This window comes from Aulonocara stuartgranti, assembly GCF_965226115.1.
Source record: "Aulonocara stuartgranti genome assembly, chromosome: 20".
Classification (NCBI taxonomy): Eukaryota; Metazoa; Chordata; class Actinopteri; order Cichliformes; family Cichlidae; genus Aulonocara; species Aulonocara stuartgranti.
Genome location: NC_138956.1, coordinates 32,407,912 through 32,428,584, shown reverse-complemented (window position 1 = coordinate 32,428,584; position 20,673 = coordinate 32,407,912). Strand labels below are relative to the sequence as shown.

The window sequence follows — 20,673 nt, the reverse complement described above, 5'->3', positions numbered from 1 at the left end:
TTTTGTCTGAAATACATGCTAACTGTGCATGCATTACTAAGGATTATATATTACTATTACTATATCTGACATAAAAATGCTGACAAAACTGATATAATGGATAGGCACAAAAGTAGGTTGTGCATACACTGGACTTTGGCAAGAACCGCGATCCTTGTGATTGTATAGTATGTACTGTATGCATGTTGAGTGAGTCTAAGTCAAAGAACCAAATTTATGTGCAGTCTGGAAAAGATAAAGGTTATATAGATTATTTTCCCTTGCTAGCATATAAGATATCTCTTATCAAATGGAGGAACAATGACGCACAATGTGTGATTACCTGGTGATTGGCAGAGAGGTGTCCACTAGCTTTAGTCCAGATGACAGGGGGAGGAGGATTTCCTGGCGCAAAACAATTGAGCTCCAGATTGTGGCCTACTTGGACATCAGCTATGGATGGTTGGATGCTCACCACATTATAGCTATGATCAGCTGCAAGGCACAAACATAAATAGTTAAGCTGAACAGTGTTTTTATCTGTCAGAGTATTTATAGTAAAACACAATAAAATGAAATTAAAATTGAAAGTTGTGTCTGAGCCACTGATGACTTTAGTTTGACTACCATGCTGTCTTACCTTTGTGCACACTGACTTTAATGGGAGCACTATTTGAGCCAATGCTGTTGCTGCCGACACACATATAAGTACCCGAGTCGGCCACCTTGATATTAGGGATGAACAGAGTACCGATGTCGGTGCGGTCATTACGAGCCTGGAGAGGACATACAAAAATGAGACAAACTTAGAAACTACATTACCATTCTTTTGTGAAACAATACAAAACAAGCGTTATTTGACTTATATTTGCCTCATATTTGACAAAGATAAATCATAAACTGACAGAGCACATTACTTACCTGTGTCCCTTGAAACAGCACAAATATAACATTGCTGATTGAGTCACATTACTAGCTAAAAGCAACACAAAAGCGCTATAGCATAGGTCTTAAAGACGAGACAAGAGCTGTTATTACTCTAGTTTGTACAGTTGTTTATGAATTTGGTGACACTGTCCATCGTACATGGAAGTGTAAAAAGTAGTGCCAGCTTTACTACGATGTTATGATTTGTTAATAGTCCATGATCAGTGATAATTACAGCACTGTGCACTCATCTTGAGGACTTTTCTTTATATTTTGTTCCCAAGCTTCCAGCAGCCTTCTTGATTTTTTAGGTGGTCTCTTCTCCATTTTCTCTTATGAAGGTCTTTCAAAATTCTTTGAACATTGGCTGTTTTTTAAATCCTTTTAGACCATTTGCAAAGGAAGGATTTTTGTTTTTTAAGCCACATACCACTTACCAGGCCTAAAAAAGTATCTAGAGCAAATAAACAGTATCTGTTTAGGAACAGATGCTTCAAACCGCTTCAAGAATTTACAAAGAAATGTTGCTTAAGAGCAATATTTCTTGTGTTGAATCATAAGCACAGACTGAACAAGTATTATTGTTCAGTCCCAATTCCCAATTATTGACTTTCAAGCTGGTTTAAAATTGAACAAACTCTGTTTTTGCCTTACATAATGTACCTCGATTTACATTTGCACATTTCAATAAATCACTGTACCTATTTTCAACTTTCCTAGCAAAATATAAAGAAATTTGGGGTGACTCAAAACTTTTTGCACAGTACTGTAAATTTACTACAGCTTACAGTTGTTGATCACCAAAATAATGAAAAAATTACAACATTTAGAGAAGACAGGTTGTGACAGTTAGCATTTTAAAACAGGTCTAAACTTTATATCCACCATCAAATATCTTAAAACAATTTCACCACATATTTATGAGCTCCTGAGACTTTTCAGCTAGCAACTTGACTTGTTTGTACTCTACTCCACATGGCAGTCAGATGCCCAGCAAAGCTGAAAATGAGCTTGTATTAAGTTTGGAAACACCTTAGATGGGAGGAGAAACAGAAAGGGGTTGGTCTGGGGAGGGATTACTGTATCCGGGGGGTGTCAGGGCATCCATGGACAAAGCTGCTTAGCTTCGGACCATTCAACCGTGAGGGAGGCTAAACCGAGCAGTGGCTGAGGCGGGCTGTGGCTCAATGTGTGTCTGAACCCATTGACAAGTTTTCAAAGCAAGCTGTTTGCTAGAGCATACAGAATTTCTGCGTGGTCGCACGGCAGAGCCCGGCTCCCCCTGGGAAAGGCTGACACAACGCAGTGGCTCTCTGAGGCAGAACTAAACAGGCCCCGAAGCCCTTGTCAAGCCGAGGAGGGCCGGTCAGAATCCAGACTAACACAAAACCCTCTGGGCAGGGGGGCAGAGGGCTACGCCTGGCATAGAGAAAAATATGTCTGAAATACCTACAGTACCTACTGTATGCTTAGTGCTGTTAATACACTCAATGGAATGATGGGGTCAACTGGGTGCTGAGAACCCAAACATTTGAGGGATGGTATGATATGGACAGCACAAAAACAGGACACCATGGAATGCCTTTATTATTACAACATAATTTAAAAACAGGTACTGCATGCGAGTACACTAAGAAGTCAACCGGGCCAAGCTAGTTGGTTTTAATGTATTTGGCACCAATGCCACAATGACTTAGTGAGCAGCTGTGACAAATTAACATAGTTTACAAAGTGTGAATCAAGGACACGTTTGATCATGCACTTAGTCGACAATGTGTGAAGACAAGGTCAGTAGAGGACAATGGATGTGAACTATGAGACAAAACAGACAGACGGTGGACAGATGGACAGACCTGCAGGTCCTCAATACGTCTCTGTAACACATCGAGACTGTTGCTTTTAAACTGATGGAAACCGTGAGAGGGAATAGCCTGAGCAAATGTCAGAACAGGGTAGGACAAAAAAAAGAAGAGGAGGAGACAAACAGAAGGGAGGGAAAAATAAAGTTAAGAGGTCAAAATGCTGAAACAGCCATAAACACTCTGATTACCATCGGCACTGGACTTACCTTGAGGTTTTAGATAGAGATAATACAGAAAGGAATATAAATGCGATTACCGTTTTTAATTAAATGCTGTTCTTTCAGGCATTGGAAAGATGGATATAGCTCACCTGAGGGGGGATTTGTCCTCCATTTTTCAGCCAGGTGAGCTTCGGGGTGGGTGATCCCGATGCTCTGCAGTACAACCTCAATGTGTCACCTTCTTGGACTTCTGTATTTTGAGGACTGACTTGGACTTGAGGTAGGTTGCCTAGACCGCTAGGGTTAGAGTCTAACCAAAGAATGCAACATGACATTCAAAGACACATATTGTGATCACAGGAAACTGGAATCATCTGTTAACTTAGAAAACCACTCTATTCCTAAACCCGAACATTGTATTTTGTCCCCAGATAGTTGTGAGTCCTCAAAATGTTTCTGTGGAAACATGAAATAAAAAGGCATACACACTTAAACACAGTGCATACTTTGGACAAGGAGAGAAACCCGCGCTGTGTGCTCGCCATGCGTGTTTAGGGCCTTGCAGGTGTAGTCTCCCTCATCAGCCGCGTCCACTGAGGTGAAGGTCAGTATGCCACCTCGTATCACTGCTCTCTGACTCATTCGGTTACCTGGACCTCCTGTAGGGATCACACAATTACACTAATGTCACTAATGACAAAATCAAAGCAGTGGGGGTAAGTTTTGTAGATTTCTTTTGCTGGACTAGATTTCCTAGAGACAAACACAACATAGCGGAATCTGGTCTTTCTACTTAAATAACTAGAAATAGCTCAATAAACCCTGCATTAAATAGATTAAGAATGAAATCCAACTTATCATACCAATCCATTCGATGGCAGGGGTTGGGTTTCCAGTTACTGTGCAGTGGAACTCTGCCCTCTGGCCTTGATAGACGTTCAGCACTGAGGGAGTTACAGTGGCCAGAGGCCGGGCCCCCTCTGCAGCTACAGAAGGACACAATTCAGTCAAGCACAGCTCTAAAATCTCGCCAGACCTAACATGGAGAAACAGACCTTCTAAATGAATCATGAATTTTTGTCAGGAGACTACAGCCTCTGCTTGACCATCGGGTTATTTTATTACAAACTGTGGAAATGTTTTTACATGTAAGGGAGTGATCAGACTTAGAGAGAAAGTGATGGCCTGTGCCTCAACCCACTTGGCAGCCTAAATCCCCAGTGCAGACAAAACAGATGAGATGTGGCATGCAGTCCTTGGCAGGGCCTCTGGGTATATTGCTGTCTACGCCAGTTTGGCTAGCTTCTGGACTGTGTATTCGATCCCAGGGTAGCAGACCAAAAGAAAGGGCTCTTTCAGTCGGATGGGAGGAGGCTATGTACTGTAGGCTGAAAACTGGGATTTTTGAAGCCTTGGCTAATCTTTGACTCTCTGACCCCAGTGACACGAACACTCCAGGGCGTTCACTGTGGGACATGAGGCAGGCATGACAGTCTGAACACTGGCTTAGCATCTATGAACTGATTTGATTATGACTATAGATGTATTTTATTATTTGTATTTGTTATGTTTTGTAAATGTCACGTCACAGCAAGAAGGCCGTGGGTATGAATCCTCCGTGTGACCTTTCTATGTGAAGTTTGCATATTCTCCTCATGCTTGCCTGGGTTCTCTCTGGATTCCTCCCACAGTCCAAAGACATGAGGTTTGGCTAACTGGTGATTCTAAATTGTCTGAAGGCGTGAATGTGAATGGTTGTCTGTCTCTGTGTGTTGGCCCACTGACAGACTGGTGACGTGTCTGTCACAGGGCAGACATGGTTGCCCCCCACCCACACATACCTGGATTGGATAAGTGGAACAAAACGGATGGATGGATGTAAATGTCTATGGTAGAATCAGTGCAACATGCAATAACACTTAAAATACCAAAAAAGGAAGAAAACCCACCAAAAAACTACTTCTCACATTATTAACATGGGATCTGTCTTAGCAGTTAGCTTTGGTTTTATCTGCCCAGTTTTTGAGATATAATTCTTCTCATCTTTTTTTACTCTGGTTATACTGTATTACAGTAAAGGTATTTCATTTGCTATTCAAAAAGACTAGCAATATCAGTAGTTCCATTAGTTTGTACTATTTTTTAACTAAATGCCAAGAAACATGTTAACCTGCATGTGTTTAGGAAATATATTGAATAATTTGCTAATTATCACATTTTAAGAAGAGCTCAAAAAGATTGGATGTTTTTATTTAACAAGTTTTAGGGCTATAAAAAATACCTGACACTCTCGGCCTGATGATGGTGCTATGTGAAAGGTTTACTGGTGTTTACAAACAGTTGTGAAAGGATGTGAATATGTGTAGTGCTGCATATTTCATGGCAATCCATAAAGAAGTTGTTGAGGAATTTTATTCAAAAAAACATAAACTGAGCACTGAGTGAGTCTGGAAAATAGTCATGGGAATAAGAGTTATTCTCTGGGCACCACAGATATTATATGGAAATCCATTCTGTTACTCGTTGAGCTAATTCACCTGTGGCCACTGCAGAAAACAACTATCTATAATCACACTAGAATTAAGATACTGCTTTAAGAAACAAATATTTTCTTCATACAGTGTTTGATTGTATGAAGCCACTGCAGTATAGTTTAGCCTAAACACTCACGGTGTTACTTGAAGTACACTTCCATCTGAGTATCTCTTCACACAAATGGAAGTGTGGACTCCAGTCTGCTATGCACATTTAGCTATGATGCAATGGGGTTGTGATGAGATGTATTAAGCACAGTATGATGTTTGAAGCCCAGATGACAGTATAAAAAAAGTTTAGCATGATTCCTGAAACGATAGAGGAAAGTGAAGAGGAAAAGAAGGTAAGGATGAAGTGACATTTCCTATATGACATTCTGTCATATAAAACATGCAAGTACACAACCAGAAAATTAGCTGGACAATTATTATTTTAACAAAACATACTTAATTACTTTGTCCACGTTATATTTCATCTTTTTTGGTCATCTGTAACTAGGACGATAAAGTAACTGAAAGGACTCCAGTGACTGAAAAAAATAGATTTTTAAAAGTCTTTTTCTAAATGATGGAAAGTAGACTCTACATTCACAAAGAGATGCCCATTGGAATGAACATGCACTTTTCCCAGCAGTGATGGATCCAAATGAACCAAAAAAGTCAAGTAGGAACCAGTAACACTCATGTACAATCTTATAAGCCTTAATTCTAAGAAGGACACAAAAAACACATTTTTAGCTCTAAATTCGACTTTTTTGATACTTTTTGAACACCACATAAGAGAGCATGTATGCTCCAGGCTATTATTTATGCAGCGTCTGCAGCTGTTGCTTGGGTGGTTGTACATGGATGTTACCAAATCACTAGCGCATCCATGCTGTGGAAGATTAGAGCATGCATGTAAAGGAGACAGAGAGAGGAGGGTCCTTCTAGGGAACCCTGTAGAAGAAATCATGCTCATGCGGACTTACTATGTCTGCGTCCTTCAAACATTTCATAGGATGTGTAAAACATCTGAGTCTGTGAGGCCTCTGGATATGAGGGAGGGAGGAAGGGATGAAGGGAACAGGTAAACTGACAGGTCAGCTTTCTGAAGTAACGGTGGTTTACCTCGCATCTCCTCAGAGACACTTACATCCGTCCTTGCATGTGAGTCGCCGTAGTTTTTCCCACTCGATTGCAAACATCATCACACACGATGTAAACATGTTAAAAAATCATGGGATTGAATTCAAATGGCACCACTTTGACATTTGTTTTTCCATTTCAGCTTGTGGTTTTTTTAAATTGTTTAAGAATTTGTCACTCGTGGTGCCATTAAATAGCTTCATGCATTCAAATTAATACTTACCTAATACATATTGTGTGAGTCAAGATAGTTTCCGAAATGATGCTTTGAAATTTATCAGTTTTATGCTTATCTAACAATGAGGAAAACCCACTTAGACTTTAAAGTCTGACCACCACATGTGTAACAGACAAAAGAATCATGAAACATACAAACACACAGACACACAGACTCAAAGAGCATCACTATGAGAACTGTTCAGCAACACAAAATTAAGATATACAAAGTAGCCACATGCAGGTTAGTAGCAAGAAGCTGTTTTAAATACAGAAATTTCAGGTGCTAAAAGCCAACATACAGCTTGTGGTCACCCTGAATCTAAAATATATTATAGATGTAAATGAGTGAGGCTGTAAAAAAAAATCTCTTTGTTCTATATGTGATACTTTTAATAACTTTTTTTCTTTTAAACATATTTCACAGTTAATATAAATACATTGTAGTGTACATTACATAATTTTGGTGTGTTTTAAAAAGAAAGTAAAAAAAGGAGAGTAAATTAAAAAATATATTTAAAAGCACATTTGTGTATACATGCTGACATGTAGCCTTTGAATTAATAAGAATGAAAAATAAAGAAATCTACTCAGTCGACTGAAATAAAGCCAAAAGACAACATTTAAAGTTTAACCTGTGAAATTTAAAAGTTTTTTTTTTTAGTAAAAATACTTAAAATTGTGTGAATGTAAACAAACATCTTGCCATGTAACTGTGTCCACGTTGCCTTTTTTAAAGGTTCCTTTAAAAAGGCACCCAAAATCTACATTTCTTATATATTTGATTTCATGAAAACATTCTAGGCTAACAAATTTCAGTCAATCACAGAATCAAAAGCACCAACAACATTGACAAAGTGTAAATAAAAAACATAATATACAATTGTAGTTGATTTAATACATGCTTTTTTCTTTTTCTTCTGCAGGTCAGATGAAAAAGTCAGATATTGAAGTTTTTAACCAACAAAAAATTAGAAGTAGCAATCAATACAAAGGTGGACTAACACTAAAGGAATGAAACATTACTATTACAACAGTACAGCACAGTTCAACAGTAAATTTAAACATAGATTTAACCAACTGTGTGACTAGTAGCACCATTTTGTTCAACAACGTTCATCATCAGGATGGTAAGTGGAGTAACAAAGCAGCCAGTAGTTTCATGAAGGGACACTTTAAAAGTTGGGTAACACAAATACTCAAGAGTAGTAGGACTTCTTCCTATTCATCCTTTACAGTGAAGTCCTAGTTGAATGTCAGTCACAGAGTCACTAAGCACACATCGTGGCATCCGCATTTCCCCTCGTCTTATGCACTACGCTACACACACTACACTTAAGCCAGGGAGGAGCATAGGAGCACACCAGAATCCAGCACCCTGCTAGCAAAATGTTTGGCGGCACCAACAAGAAAATCTATGAGTAATCAGGAAGCAACCAGACCACCACCGATTAATTATGAAAAAATAAACCAAAAAACAAACAAACAAGAAGATAAAAATCAGCAGTAGCTTCATCAGAGTGTTGGCAGAAAGCATTGTCCACAAATCACATCTCCAAAAGAGATATGACCTTTGAGTGCCCATTAGTTAATCTGTATGCTTGCCCATGTATATTGTGTGTTATATCTTATGTTCTACAGTTTCAGTTATTACCAAACCCACAAGCTGTATTTCTTCATATATATTCCAGGAAACCACATTAAGAGACACAAAAGACTGTAAGTTAAAAAAAAGCAGAGAAGAGAGCTGATTGATTGGCAGCATGAGGTCAGACATGTCATATATGTGGTAACTGAGAGCAGAGGGCGAAAGCACTGGGAGTTAGAACTGCAAGCGCTTAGGAAGCTGTTAACCCTGAGCTGAATGTTTACATCACACGGCGTGAAACGAAAAGCATGCACTACTGTAAGACGACGGACTGGGGTAATGTGTGAGGATGAGAAAGTATGGTAGTCACAGCTGGTATGGCAGCAAGGCGTGATGGGTAATGGAATGCGGTGCCAAGGATCACGAACCTGGCACGTAGAGGATGGCTCTGCCCTCGTCCATGCCAAACATGTTGGAACCTGTGCAAATGTAGACACCTGCATCCTCAGGCTGGACATTCTGAATTGTTAGGATGCCGTTAAAGTCCATGGCACGGTTGGGAAGTTTCCCATTGCCGCTTCGAGTCCAGACCAGAGTGTAGGCTGGTGACTGTACGTAAGTTAGCAGATAAACATATATGAATCTCACAGGGTATGCGTCTCCAAAACACTGTCTCAGTGTCTCATAAATAAAGGATGAGCCAGCGTTACCTTGCTCTGTGCAGTACAGATGAATTGGACAGTAGACCCGACCCTTATAGTCTGGGATTTGGGCTCTTCAACGATTACCTGGATAGGTTTGGAAGGGACACCTGGTGACAGGGAGAGTTAGATTACATTGACTGTTTAAAAATACTTCAAGAGGATTTCAGAACGCAACACAAGACACCAATTTAAATTTACCACAAAGCCCAAATCCTTTTTTTTCATCATAAAAATCAGTGTTTATTGAACCACAGCTGACATATATTTGGTGTTCTTTAACAGGCAGCATCAGGAAAAACATCTTTCTCTTAATGTGACAGTGATACCCATACACACTTGTGACAACAATTTCAGCGTGGCTCCTGTTAGTGCTGCGCTGGTCTTGGCAGGTGCAGATGTAAACACCGGCATCCTTTGGCTGGACGCTGGTGAAGTACAGCTCGGCTCCTGCACACACAAATTTCGCATTTGCATATATATCATCATTCTACTATACAAGATACGATCATGTCAGTTTCATTTACATTTAGGGTGAAAGGGTTGAATCTTGTACCTTGTCTATGTCTCTCAGCACTGCCGGAGATTGGCTGTCCATCTTCTCTCGACCAGAAGAAATAGTGCGGAGGTGATCCAGACACCTGACACCGCAGAGTGACAGGGTTTCCCTGTGGCACTAGGACTCTCTCTGGATAAATTCTGACTACGAGTGGGGCTGCAACTGGAGGTGCAACGGTCAATATAAACACTCAGGAATTCACTCTGAGAAGAATTTTGTAAGAACAGTCAAAAATTTCATAAATTTCTGAATTATTATGTTTCCTATAGATTTCATGCACAGTTACAGCACAAGGCTTTCATTTATTTTATTGGAAGCATGGAAACGTTACCATCATTTGGACGACACTTCTCTCTTGCCTGTGGGTTTCCAACATATCCAGGAGCACAACTAACAGGCACAGAAAAAACCCCCCGTCTCACAACAGTCCATGGAAAGCAAAAGCACTTTTACAGAAATTCCAGTAGGTGTATTTTAATAAATGATGCATTTCATCTTATTAAGGTTTTTCTGAAATAAACACATGAGGTATTCTCTCTGAGAGTAGCAGTTATCTTACCGTTCACAGTACTGGCCAGTGTAGCCAGGCTGACAGGCAGTACACTGGTAACCTCCATTTCCAAGGCTCTCACAGGTAGGGGAGAACCTGCATAAGTTACACACAAAGTAAAAGTGTTGGTCTAGAAACTCAGTTAACAAGTAATTGGTGTTTACTTGTAATTTTGACTAGACTTAGGGTCCTTTATGGAAGTTATAGTAGTCTTTAAGACTTTGCCTTTTTACAATTGTTTTTCAAAATTATTATTTTCAACAGATTTGGTATTTCATTGCCATGAAACAGCAAAATTATGTTATGGTAAAGTGAAATGTAAGTGCAAAATCAGACACTTTCATCAGGATAATGAAATACGCAGGATTTGATATAAGGCTGTAGTAAACAGGGTAATGTTTCACCAATACTCCAAAATCTACAAGACAGGGTTAATTGCACTGGACAGTTGTCCTGAGCTATAAATAGAGCTGGAATGTAACGTCTTAATATACGTGCCAGAACTTACTGGTTGTCTGGGTCAGTGTGAGGGCAGGCACATGGCTGGCAGTCTTCTGGAGTGCCAACAGTGGGGTCACCAAAGAAACCAGGAGCACACTGCTCACAGAGCTCACCCTGCGTGTTATGTAGGCAGCTCTGGAAGAAGGCAAATACTCTGTTTAGAGATCTTGTCAGGAAGCTTTAATTCAAAGAAAAATACCAATCATTAGCTGATCTGGTGCTTCGTACTGTACAGATGCCGGTCTCCGGGTGACAGGAGTCAGAGTGACCATTGCATTCACAGAGCTCACAGTGACCCAGGTACAAGCCACCACCGGTGCGGGTATAGCCAGGAGCACAGTCCTAAAAATGACACATACTTGATTTAGGCACAATCAGGTAAAAAGGAAAAAGAAAGAAAAATCTGAGAAATTTATTGAAAAAAATATTGACCTGGCAGGAGAGTCCCTGGTATCCAGGTGGGCATCGGCACTGCTCCACCTCGAGGGCCTGTGCCAAGCCGCTGTAGTTGGGCACAGCAACTTCCATGCTGATGTCAGAGATGCTGGAGGAGCGCATCTCTGTGGAGTAGGATGCTCGAATCAGGATGTCATCGAGATCAGCCAGAACCATCATCAGGTGCTCTCTAGTGGCAATCATGCCATCAGGTCGACGCCAATTTTCCTAGTAGGGAGGAAAAAAAATAGGCTAAAGCAATTGGTGTGCATTATGAATAGATTTTAAGAAAAGTGAGTTTTAGCATGTTCAGCTTCAGGAAGATAAGAAAACAAAGGACAGGCTCAGTCGTGGATGGTTTCACTTCAACAAGCCTAAAATTTTCTGTAGTTTTTATCTCTATCTATATATATATAACACAGGCCTATAGTAAAAATTAAAAATATATTTAAATTGGAAAAATCTAACTTGTAATTAAATTGGTTTATAAAATAACTTAACGCTATGAACCACTCACCTCTCTGAAGACGATCTCAAATGTCTTCATCTCTCTGCCCTGTTGCCTCCGCTGCCAAGGCTGACGGGCTACCAAGGTGATGTCATTACCCTGAAGGAAAAACACAAGCAGGTGAGCAAATCCTCCTAATGCATATAACAATGGTAGAAAACAGCAAACTTCCCAGAGATACTCACAATAATCTGAACGTCAGCATCATCAAGGAGCGTTCCTCTCGGACCAGCCACATAGGAAATGGTATATTTAAGTTTTCCACCATAGGACCCCACCTAAAGCGTGAAATTTAATGTCAGGTTAATGAGTGCTGCAGTTCTCAAGATAAAAGAGAAATGTGAAACACATTGGTGGCTTCTGAAAGTGAGTTTTTACTGACAACAAGTCCTTTGATAGGAGGATATAAAGGTGTAAACTGATTTTTTTCCAACATGTGAGCATCTTTACATTTTGCAGAGTTGTAAATACATGTAAAAGTGCATTCCCTGAATTTTATCCATGGGAAGGATGTCTAATGGCTTCTGTGATTGTGAAGGTTATTTTTTCCAAGGCCATTAACAAAGAAAGATACCATCAACTTGCTTTATGTATGCTTTTGAAGCCGGAGGCCATAGCAAAGAATGAAAGTCATGACATTGCTGCATCTGCTGCTTTTGTCTCATGTGAGACGTATACTGCCACGCATGTTTTCATCACTTCATCACTTAATTAAGAGAAAATCTAATAACATGATCTCTGACCTTTGCATTACATCTCACTTTACAAAAAGCCAAGCAGTTAAAACTCCAATCATAACATGGCAAAAAGCCCTCACATTTTAATACATAGGAGGAATGTAGGACAGGAAATCAAGAAGCTACACTGAAGGGAAAGGGTGGGGGACAACTGGAAAACTATGGGCATAGGTTTTGTGGACAGGTATGTAGGAATGCTTGAGGATAATAGGAGTGCAATATTTTATGTGACCTCTAAGGGGATGACCAGGAGCGAGCCACGTTTTCACAATTACCTTATCCCCTGTGAACTGCCCTGGAAGCTGCCAGTAGAGCAGACCATCCTGGTGCAAGTTGAAACCTTTGTAGACCAGAAAGTACTGAGAGGCAAAGGAGGAAGGAGAATAAGCCACAGGAAGCGAGCGAGAGTTAAGCAGCAAGATGAAATCACAAGCAAGCAAGCAAGAATTCCAGAAAGTATGCCTGGGAAGTATCGGGGACAAACATAACATGTAACTAAACACTTTGAAGTAGATGTTTTCACGTAGGAGTTTCATTGCTGCCAATCGATAACAGCAGAGCACTTGCACTGTGCCTTGCCTGACAACTAAAACAGCAACTTGCACAGTCAGTAATACGGCAATGACAGCTTAACAAGTGCCTCAATTAGATGGGGATCTAAACCAGACAACAGCATAATGACAGGCCATTATAAAAACCAGTGTTAAGTGGAGAATTACAGTGCACACTGTGACAGCAATGAGTGGGAGTGATTTGCTTAACAACAAAAAATACCTCCATTCCAATTAATCACTAGAATTAAGTCAACTACCCATTCTCTAGTGTTTATGAACTACATGCATTATATTCAGCATTAATGTCGCAAATTATAATTAAGTTTTATTTTAAATATCTGGAAAAAAACAACCCTCAACAAATAAAAAAAGAAAGTTGTTAATTAACTTTAAAGGTTTAAGATTATAATGTACATGAAGTTAGTCACTCAGTCATTCCACTATCTACCTTGCTGGTCCCACCAGTCGTACTATAAGTCTTGCTCACTGTGTTCTTGCTCTGCTGATTCACGGGAGAACCAGGCCCCAAAAAGAAATGCAAGACATCAACATAAGGGTTGCGAAAAATAAACGAAACCTCTTGCAATCTCTGACAGAGTGTACCTGGAGATGAGGAGCATGTCCTGGGGAGTAAGGTTGGGGTCGAGTTGGTCTAACTGAAGCGATACCAGATGGGGAGGGTGGGGGACTCGGGTTACGCAAAGACCAGCGAGAATGAGAGGAAGACGAAGAGGAAGTCGAGACTCGGGAAGTATAGGGAGAAGAGTACGGAGGAAAGGAGGAGGATTTATAGGAGGGAAAAAATGGAGGAGAACCAGCTTGCCCATTGGAGAAATTAGAGAGAAGTGCCCAGACTTCATCATCCAGCTCTCTGACAGCACCCTGAGGGGAAAGTGGTGTACCAGAGACAGGTAATAGGTAACCTGATATATACCCACTCCAAGAGAAGGGGGACCTACCATGGAAACCTTGCTTGACCATCAATAAAAGTGACAAAGTTTATTTAGAAACACCAGGTTATACATGCAATCAGTTTTTATATAGTTACTGTAGATGCTGCCCATGATAGGCTCATTCTATTATTTCCATTCAAACAATGTAGTCACACCAACAAAACACTTAAAAAGTTCTTTCACGTAAGAAACTAAGATTTTGCTATTCATGCCAGAGTTCTCTATAACTCACTCACATGCACACACGCTCATATCTGACGATGTGCTTCTGCTCAGTCCCACTTCATCAAACCCAAGTGTTCATGCTGCTACATCTAATAACCAAGATGATGTTGTTACTTCTATAGATGTCCACAAAAACACTGTGCATCACTTATTCTTGTTAGACAAACGAGTTTTACATTCTCCGATCTACAGTGCAGGTCACACCAAATACCTGACTAGCTCTTTTGGTTCTGTGGGTGTCTTTACGTTGAGTGGCCATTAGGTTCCAGATGGAAGCATCCTTCCTTAGCTGCTCCTCTGGCAAATATGAATCACTCTATTGATGTGGATAAAGTAAGCTCTTTGATCACTTTGCTCACCACTGAGCTGATGGTATTTGCAAGTGTTATGGCAGTGTTATTCCAGTAAAAGTTAAAGTTTATGAAGCTCTTTAATGGACCATTAATGATCAATCCACAAGGCTTATATCATGTGAAGCAGAAAGCGATGTGGAATATGGACTTTGATAAAAGTGGGTAACTCTAAGGGGCCTTTGTTTGCCACCTTCAGCTGCAAAATGCATGCACAGCTGTAAAAATGGCATGCATCTAATAAATAACTGTGCCAGTATAGATAAATGATCACAGAACTTTTCAGTGCATATTCACAATATATGCATAACATGATAATTATTATTATTGTACATCAACCAGCGTATTTCAAATGCAGTACAGTTACTTGAAACATGCCAGATAACACTGCACTTCAGAAAAAAATCACCAGATTTTATATGATCTAATAGCAATCACAACATACAACAACTTTATACCTGATCTTTTCGTTTCACACGAGCAAAATGAGAATTTTTCTATAGAGCGTGGAGAGGGAGACAAACACAAAGAACAAGCTACAGTATGTGAGTCGTCACTGGGGCCATCAAATCTATACAAATTATTTTGCCAATATAAATGCTGTTCAGATTTAAAAGATGAAACCACTGCAGGAATGAAGGAAAAGAAATCACGCAAAGATTGATAAACAAGTTCACTGTAAAAGGACTGGCTGAAGCTTGAAGTAAGAAAAAGCAGCAAAAGGGAGAAAATAGTTGAGTAGGATGGTCTAGTTGTTTCTGATGTGTGCTGCTGAGCATGTTTATATGCAGCATGGGGGTGTTTTAACTGTTGTATCTGTGGTATATTCTTTTTAATACTGACCTTATCACCCTGGTAAACTCCTGGAAGCTGCCAGTAGTGAGGCTCCTGTCCCAGGTAGTCAAAGTTACTGTAGGACAGCTGAGTGCCTTCATTGGAAATCTCTACAGTGAAACCAGTGGAAATGCGACTGGTGCGCTGACGGTTGACCAGAGCGAATCCCTGGAAGTTCCCTGGAGAAAAGACTGAGGACACCTACAAAGCAAATTTAAGTATACAAGCCACTAAATAATGCAGTACCACTTAAAAAACATTAATAAATAAGGTGCTTAAAAGAAAAATATTTTGCATTTCCTCATTTTTTAATCGCAAAGTTTTAAAGTGATAAAAGACGCTCCTATTAAACATTCCCACAGATAAGTAATCTCTTTGATCCAAATGCTCAGAGTTCAGACGGTTTTAAACGCTCCACTTCAAACACATTTTTACACTTTCAGATCAGCGAAAGTTGATACCCCTAATATGGTGATGTCATATTCTCATATTCTGGCTGTGAGCACAGAACACCCTTCCACCATGTGCTGAAATCTTTCATTTCCAAGAGGCAGAAAATCAGAAAAAAAAAACTTTGCTAAAAGGAAGGGAGAAGCAGACTAACAGGCTTGATACAGACTGCATGAGACTTGAAGGTCTTCTTGCACATGAATAATGAAAGTGCAGGGTTTAATAGAGGCCCACTACAAAAGATACATTAAAAAAGGTACCAATGAAGAAAGCAAAATGGGGGAAGTTGCAATAATGAAAAAAAACAGGAACCTTTCTGTCACTCAATTGTTTATTTGTTACTTAATTACTTTGGTGTAGTATGAATGACTACAACGGAGGTCTTTATCAGCAGGAAACGCTGTAAAACTTATGATAATACAGTTAAAAGTCCAAGATTTATGCCCTCCATCACATTTTCTAACGCTGCCCAGTAGGCCATATTGGAGTCTTTGCTGGGCCTTGACCCTATCTGTTTTTGTATTTTTACTATTATTTAAAGTCTTACCAGATCTCTGTAGTAGGTTGAGCTGAAGCACTGCTGAGTGACACCCATACAGAAGCAGGACAGGCAGCCATCTTTGTTTTCTTGGCTCAGATGGAAGGCCCCAGTCTTACAGGTGGAGCAATACTGGCCTTCAACGTTCATCTACACCAGCATCAGAGGAAAAAGATACAAGCAGCCCATGCTATAATATTCAGAAGGTGAAAATACCTAAGGAATTAATGCAAACATGAAGTGACGGTGTCTGATCACCTTGCAGTTGCACACACCACTATTGCAGCTTTCATGCCCTCTTTGGTCACAGTTATAGCACTCTGTCACACGGCAGAAAGGTAGAAGATTACAGTAAGTTCTGTATTGAATAGTATCTTTGCAACTTGTATTTTCCTTATAAAAATAAGGCACAGATTTGTTATTTTTCTAGATCAAAATACTGAATTTACCATCACGTCCATTGCCAACTTTACAGCTCTGTCCAAGCATTGGATTACCAGTGTATCCTGGAGCACATCTGAAATAAAAATAGATAGTTAAAGTAAATATTTCCAGTCAAGAAGGATGCAAAAAGTATTAACCTGAAGAACAATGGGGCAGGAAGCTGGGAAGCCTGCTAGAAGAGATACATTTGATGAATAATGTCCTTTAAGGCATCTTCTTGACCCAAACCAGACCTCAGCAAGAAACAAAGGACTGAGTGACTCAGACAAGAAACACATGTACCATTCTGTTACTCCATTCAGCAAGTATACGCATCTACACAGACAGCTAGCATTACATCAACATGAACCAAATCACCCAGCTTTTCCGCTGTATACTAACAGGTTTTAAACACTGCCTGCACTGGAGATGGATGAAGCACAGCCTCTGATAAAACTTTCAACATGTCTCAGATGTTGATCCCATCTCTCACAGGAGTGTTGTACAGCTGAAAATGAGAAATCTCTTTTTCAAATGAACAGAAACACTACAATTTATAGAAAACCAGAAAAAAATGATCAAGATGAAAACAATTATTAATCTAAACTCATGTGACAACAAAGAAAGCAGAGGTAGGAATAGTAGCTACTAGGAATAGATAAAAGAGAAGATGCTAAGGCAGAAGAAAGTGATCATTTTTGATAGTGCGACAAAGAAAAGCAAAGCACCATCAGCTCAAGCATACATTGGCACTGTCACCCAGCTCATCCAAACCCGATTTGTGCAGGGACGACTGCTGTCAGTCTTACCTCACCTATCCTCTGGCAGGTCCATAGGTCAACAGCCAAGAAAGCAGACTTCCATGCTATAAACTTGTTTTCAGAAACACTATTCAAACTGTCTACTGGGACTTCAAGAACTTTCCAAAAGGAGTTAACTTAATCTTGTTTTACAGACATCATAATAACAAAAATCAACATACAGTACATCGAAATTGTCATACTGAAAGAACATCATATGGAAATTATAAAAATATAAAACGCAAAGCACAATCTCCAAAAGCAGAAAGCAACACTCATTTTTTTACATGACAATATTAAAATTTTGCCCTTGGATTCTTTTTTTTTATGTCCAAAGCCTTGGACTGCAGAGGAACATTTAGGGGTCAAATTTGAGGTAGCATGCCCATAATGAAGTGAACAAAGTACACATATGAAAGGTTCACATGCTAAGCAATCTCTTCATAGCGGAATTGTGTGCAATAGTTCTGACAGTACTTTGCCACATAATACACTTAAAAATATGTAAGCATCTGCATTAAAGACTAAAGGAATAATACACTAAAGGTATCAAATGCAGGACTTGTTGGTTACTGTTTGCAAAAAAACCAAAAAGAACAAAGCAAAAACAAAGCATTGTCCCTTTAAAATCGGCCCCTCTTTATGACTCGACAAGTAAGAGGGAGAGGAATTTTGCTTCAAGCTGTCCCCTGTGGTCTCTGCTCTGTGTGAGCAGCACAGCTCAGCTGTCAAACACACACAGAGAGCAGAGGACAGAACATTTTTAAAGATATCCACTGTGACTAACCTGCAATTTGTTTTTGGTTTGGGATAAAAGTTGCAGCTTAGAAATGTAGCAAACACAGCAGAATAAGAGGGGAGAGAAGAAATGACAAAAAATGGTTGGGTTTCTGCAGAGGAAAACATCCCCCCCAAACACTTTTGTATTAGTCTATACTGTAAACGCATAGTATACCTTTAATAAATTAAAAGTCACTGTAAAATACTGTAAGTACTGTAATATTTGTGCCTTCATTATATTCCATTGATATGATTGTAGTATATATAAATAGGACCAAGATCAGAGAAATAAAAAAAAAATAACTGAAAAAAAATTATACAACAACAACATATTTTCTAGTCATCAGGGATAATTTTGATGGGAATGGCCAGCTTTCCCAAGACAATATGTAGAGAACCTTCTTGATTCCTGCTCTGCTTAGCAGATTTAGAATCTCCATTTAGAAGCCTCAGCAGGTCCAAAACTCCAGATTCAAAATATTTTTTCTTTTTATGTTGGTGTTTTTTAGTGTTTTTCTTCCTAGCAACAGCCTTGGATTTAGTGGGACTTGATGTCCTTTTTATCGTTATGTTCGACTTCTTCTTTGGAGAGGTAGCGTTGATTTGAGCAAGAGTTGTCCTTCTTACTGTTGTTTTAGGTTTCTTGGCTGTAGTAGCCTTAACAGTCTTTGTGGCTGTCACTGTGACCTTGGTTGAATTTTTCGTTTTGTGAGAGGGCAACTTATGAGCAAACTTGTGCTCAGTCTTTTTCTTATCTGGGTTAGAGCTACCTTTGTGAGGCTTTGGCAATTTCTTTGAATCATCTTCTGAAGTTTTCACACTCTCCGGAGCCTTCTTTGTTGCATCTGCTATCACTGTCTTTTTACGGCCATTGTTTATGTTAAGTAGAGCTGGATCCTTTTTATTGGCCCGATCAGACTGTTTTTGCAGCTGAGGGATTTTAGCAGGCTTTGAGTTGTGAGGTGGTGGGTCCACTTGAAATTTTGTGATTGTTGCCTCTTCTTTAACTTCCTTTAGTTTTGTTTGCCTTGGCTGTGAATTATGTTTTGGTGTCACAGCAGCCCTCCTGCCCTCCGGCTTTTTTGTTTGAGGTTTACTTTGGCTGGTCTTCAACCTGACTGTTGATCTTGCTGAAGACTGATTTTTGAATGACCTATTGACTGATTGGAGGTTTGTTGTGTTTTTCACTGATTGGACTTTTCTATCTGTCTTAGGAGCAGATTTGTGTTTGTTTGAGAGGAGACCTGGAGTCGGTATGCTTTTGGGAACAGTGGCTTTACTAGTGAGAGACATTTTAGTAGGTATAACTCTGACCTGAGGCTGAGGTGTTGAGTGCAATGGGACCGCAATGACAGTTGTGAGTGAAGGCAGAACCCTTTTTTCTTGGAGTGAACGGGAAATGTGTCTTGTACGTTTCATCTTGTTCATCTCCTGAGCCAGGGCTGTGAAACCATCTATTAGGATCTCTAACCGCCCCTCTAGTCTGCTCAGACGAGCCTCCATTTCTGTGTAGCTCTTTTCCAGCTCGCTAACTTTCTTGTTCTTCTCTGAGGCTGTCTGCAGACTGATAACGTCTTTCAGCTGGGAGCTGAGAAGACTCTGCTGTTTCTCCATACTATGAATGCTGTCCTTCATATCAAGCGTGTTGCTTTCCAGCATGGTCAGTCGTCGGTTAAAGGAGTTCAGGTGAAGCCGGAGAAGTTGCTGGAAGCTTGACTGTCTGCGCTCTGGGCTTGGAGTGAAGCGTGGTGGGAGTCTGGACACTAACTTTTTGGGAGTGACTGAAACAACGCCCACCCCAATTATTTTTGTTGATTGAGTTCTGTGATGCTGTGATGCAGTAGACAATAAAGCCCTAGTAGGGATAATAGTAGTAACAGGCCTAGGATTTTCACTGTCATCATCTCCACTGCCGTTTAGTTCTAATTCTTTATCCCAGTTGAAATTGAATATTGTTTCAGATCCACATCCCATAGGCAGGGAGCCCTCTGTGTGCTTCTCCAGGAATGGGTCCCCACAACTGTCTGCAGATGGCATCTCTTCTCTTAATATCAAAATAGCAAAATCAGGCAGGGATACAGGCAGGGACTTCATATCATAGTAAATGACAAGATGCGCTGTGTACCCAAGTCACCTTTTCATCTTTGCCATTGGGGTGGCAAAGATTCATTAGCCAGACAGTCCACATAAATGCCACATCTACATTTATGACCAAAACAACTGATCTGTGCAGAAATCACATTAGCCAGCACCTACAATGTGTTTCTATCAGCCAAGCAAAAAGGTGAAGCAGAAGGCAACCTTTGAAAAAGGCTTCTGGAGATAATGTAAAAGGAGAAGAAAGCAAAAGTAAGATATACAGAGGGAAAAAAGTCTATTT

General features: G+C 40.0%; 1 protein-coding gene across 5 annotated transcripts in view; it reads right to left on the bottom strand.

Moving 5' to 3' along the window:
* Window positions 1–20,673, bottom strand: part of hspg2 (heparan sulfate proteoglycan 2) — a 97,459-nt gene that overhangs the window by 22,159 nt on the left and 54,627 nt on the right. For 3 of the 5 annotated variants that reach the window (XM_082518352.1, XM_082518354.1, XM_082518353.1), the window contains exons 30-51: window positions 16,740–16,807; window positions 16,549–16,610; window positions 16,300–16,440; window positions 15,312–15,503; window positions 11,835–11,927; window positions 11,659–11,748; window positions 11,139–11,369; window positions 10,935–11,048; window positions 10,714–10,841; window positions 10,215–10,301; window positions 9,987–10,045; window positions 9,653–9,817; window positions 9,436–9,546; window positions 9,106–9,206; window positions 8,824–9,004; window positions 6,435–6,494; window positions 3,793–3,915; window positions 3,436–3,588; window positions 3,079–3,239; window positions 2,760–2,837; window positions 620–755; window positions 323–474 (exon numbers count right to left, since the gene is read on the bottom strand). In XM_082518352.1, the coding sequence (XP_082374478.1) occupies window positions 323–474; window positions 620–755; window positions 2,760–2,837; window positions 3,079–3,239; window positions 3,436–3,588; window positions 3,793–3,915; window positions 6,435–6,494; window positions 8,824–9,004; window positions 9,106–9,206; window positions 9,436–9,546; window positions 9,653–9,817; window positions 9,987–10,045; window positions 10,215–10,301; window positions 10,714–10,841; window positions 10,935–11,048; window positions 11,139–11,369; window positions 11,659–11,748; window positions 11,835–11,927; window positions 15,312–15,503; window positions 16,300–16,440; window positions 16,549–16,610; window positions 16,740–16,807 (2,686 nt within the window). The remainder of the gene's footprint in view (window positions 1–322; window positions 475–619; window positions 756–2,759; window positions 2,838–3,078; window positions 3,240–3,435; window positions 3,589–3,792; window positions 3,916–6,434; window positions 6,495–8,823; window positions 9,005–9,105; window positions 9,207–9,435; window positions 9,547–9,652; window positions 9,818–9,986; window positions 10,046–10,214; window positions 10,302–10,713; window positions 10,842–10,934; window positions 11,049–11,138; window positions 11,370–11,658; window positions 11,749–11,834; window positions 11,928–15,311; window positions 15,504–16,299; window positions 16,441–16,548; window positions 16,611–16,739; window positions 16,808–20,673) is intronic. The other 2 variants (XM_082518356.1, XM_082518355.1) reach the window with 2 other exon arrangements.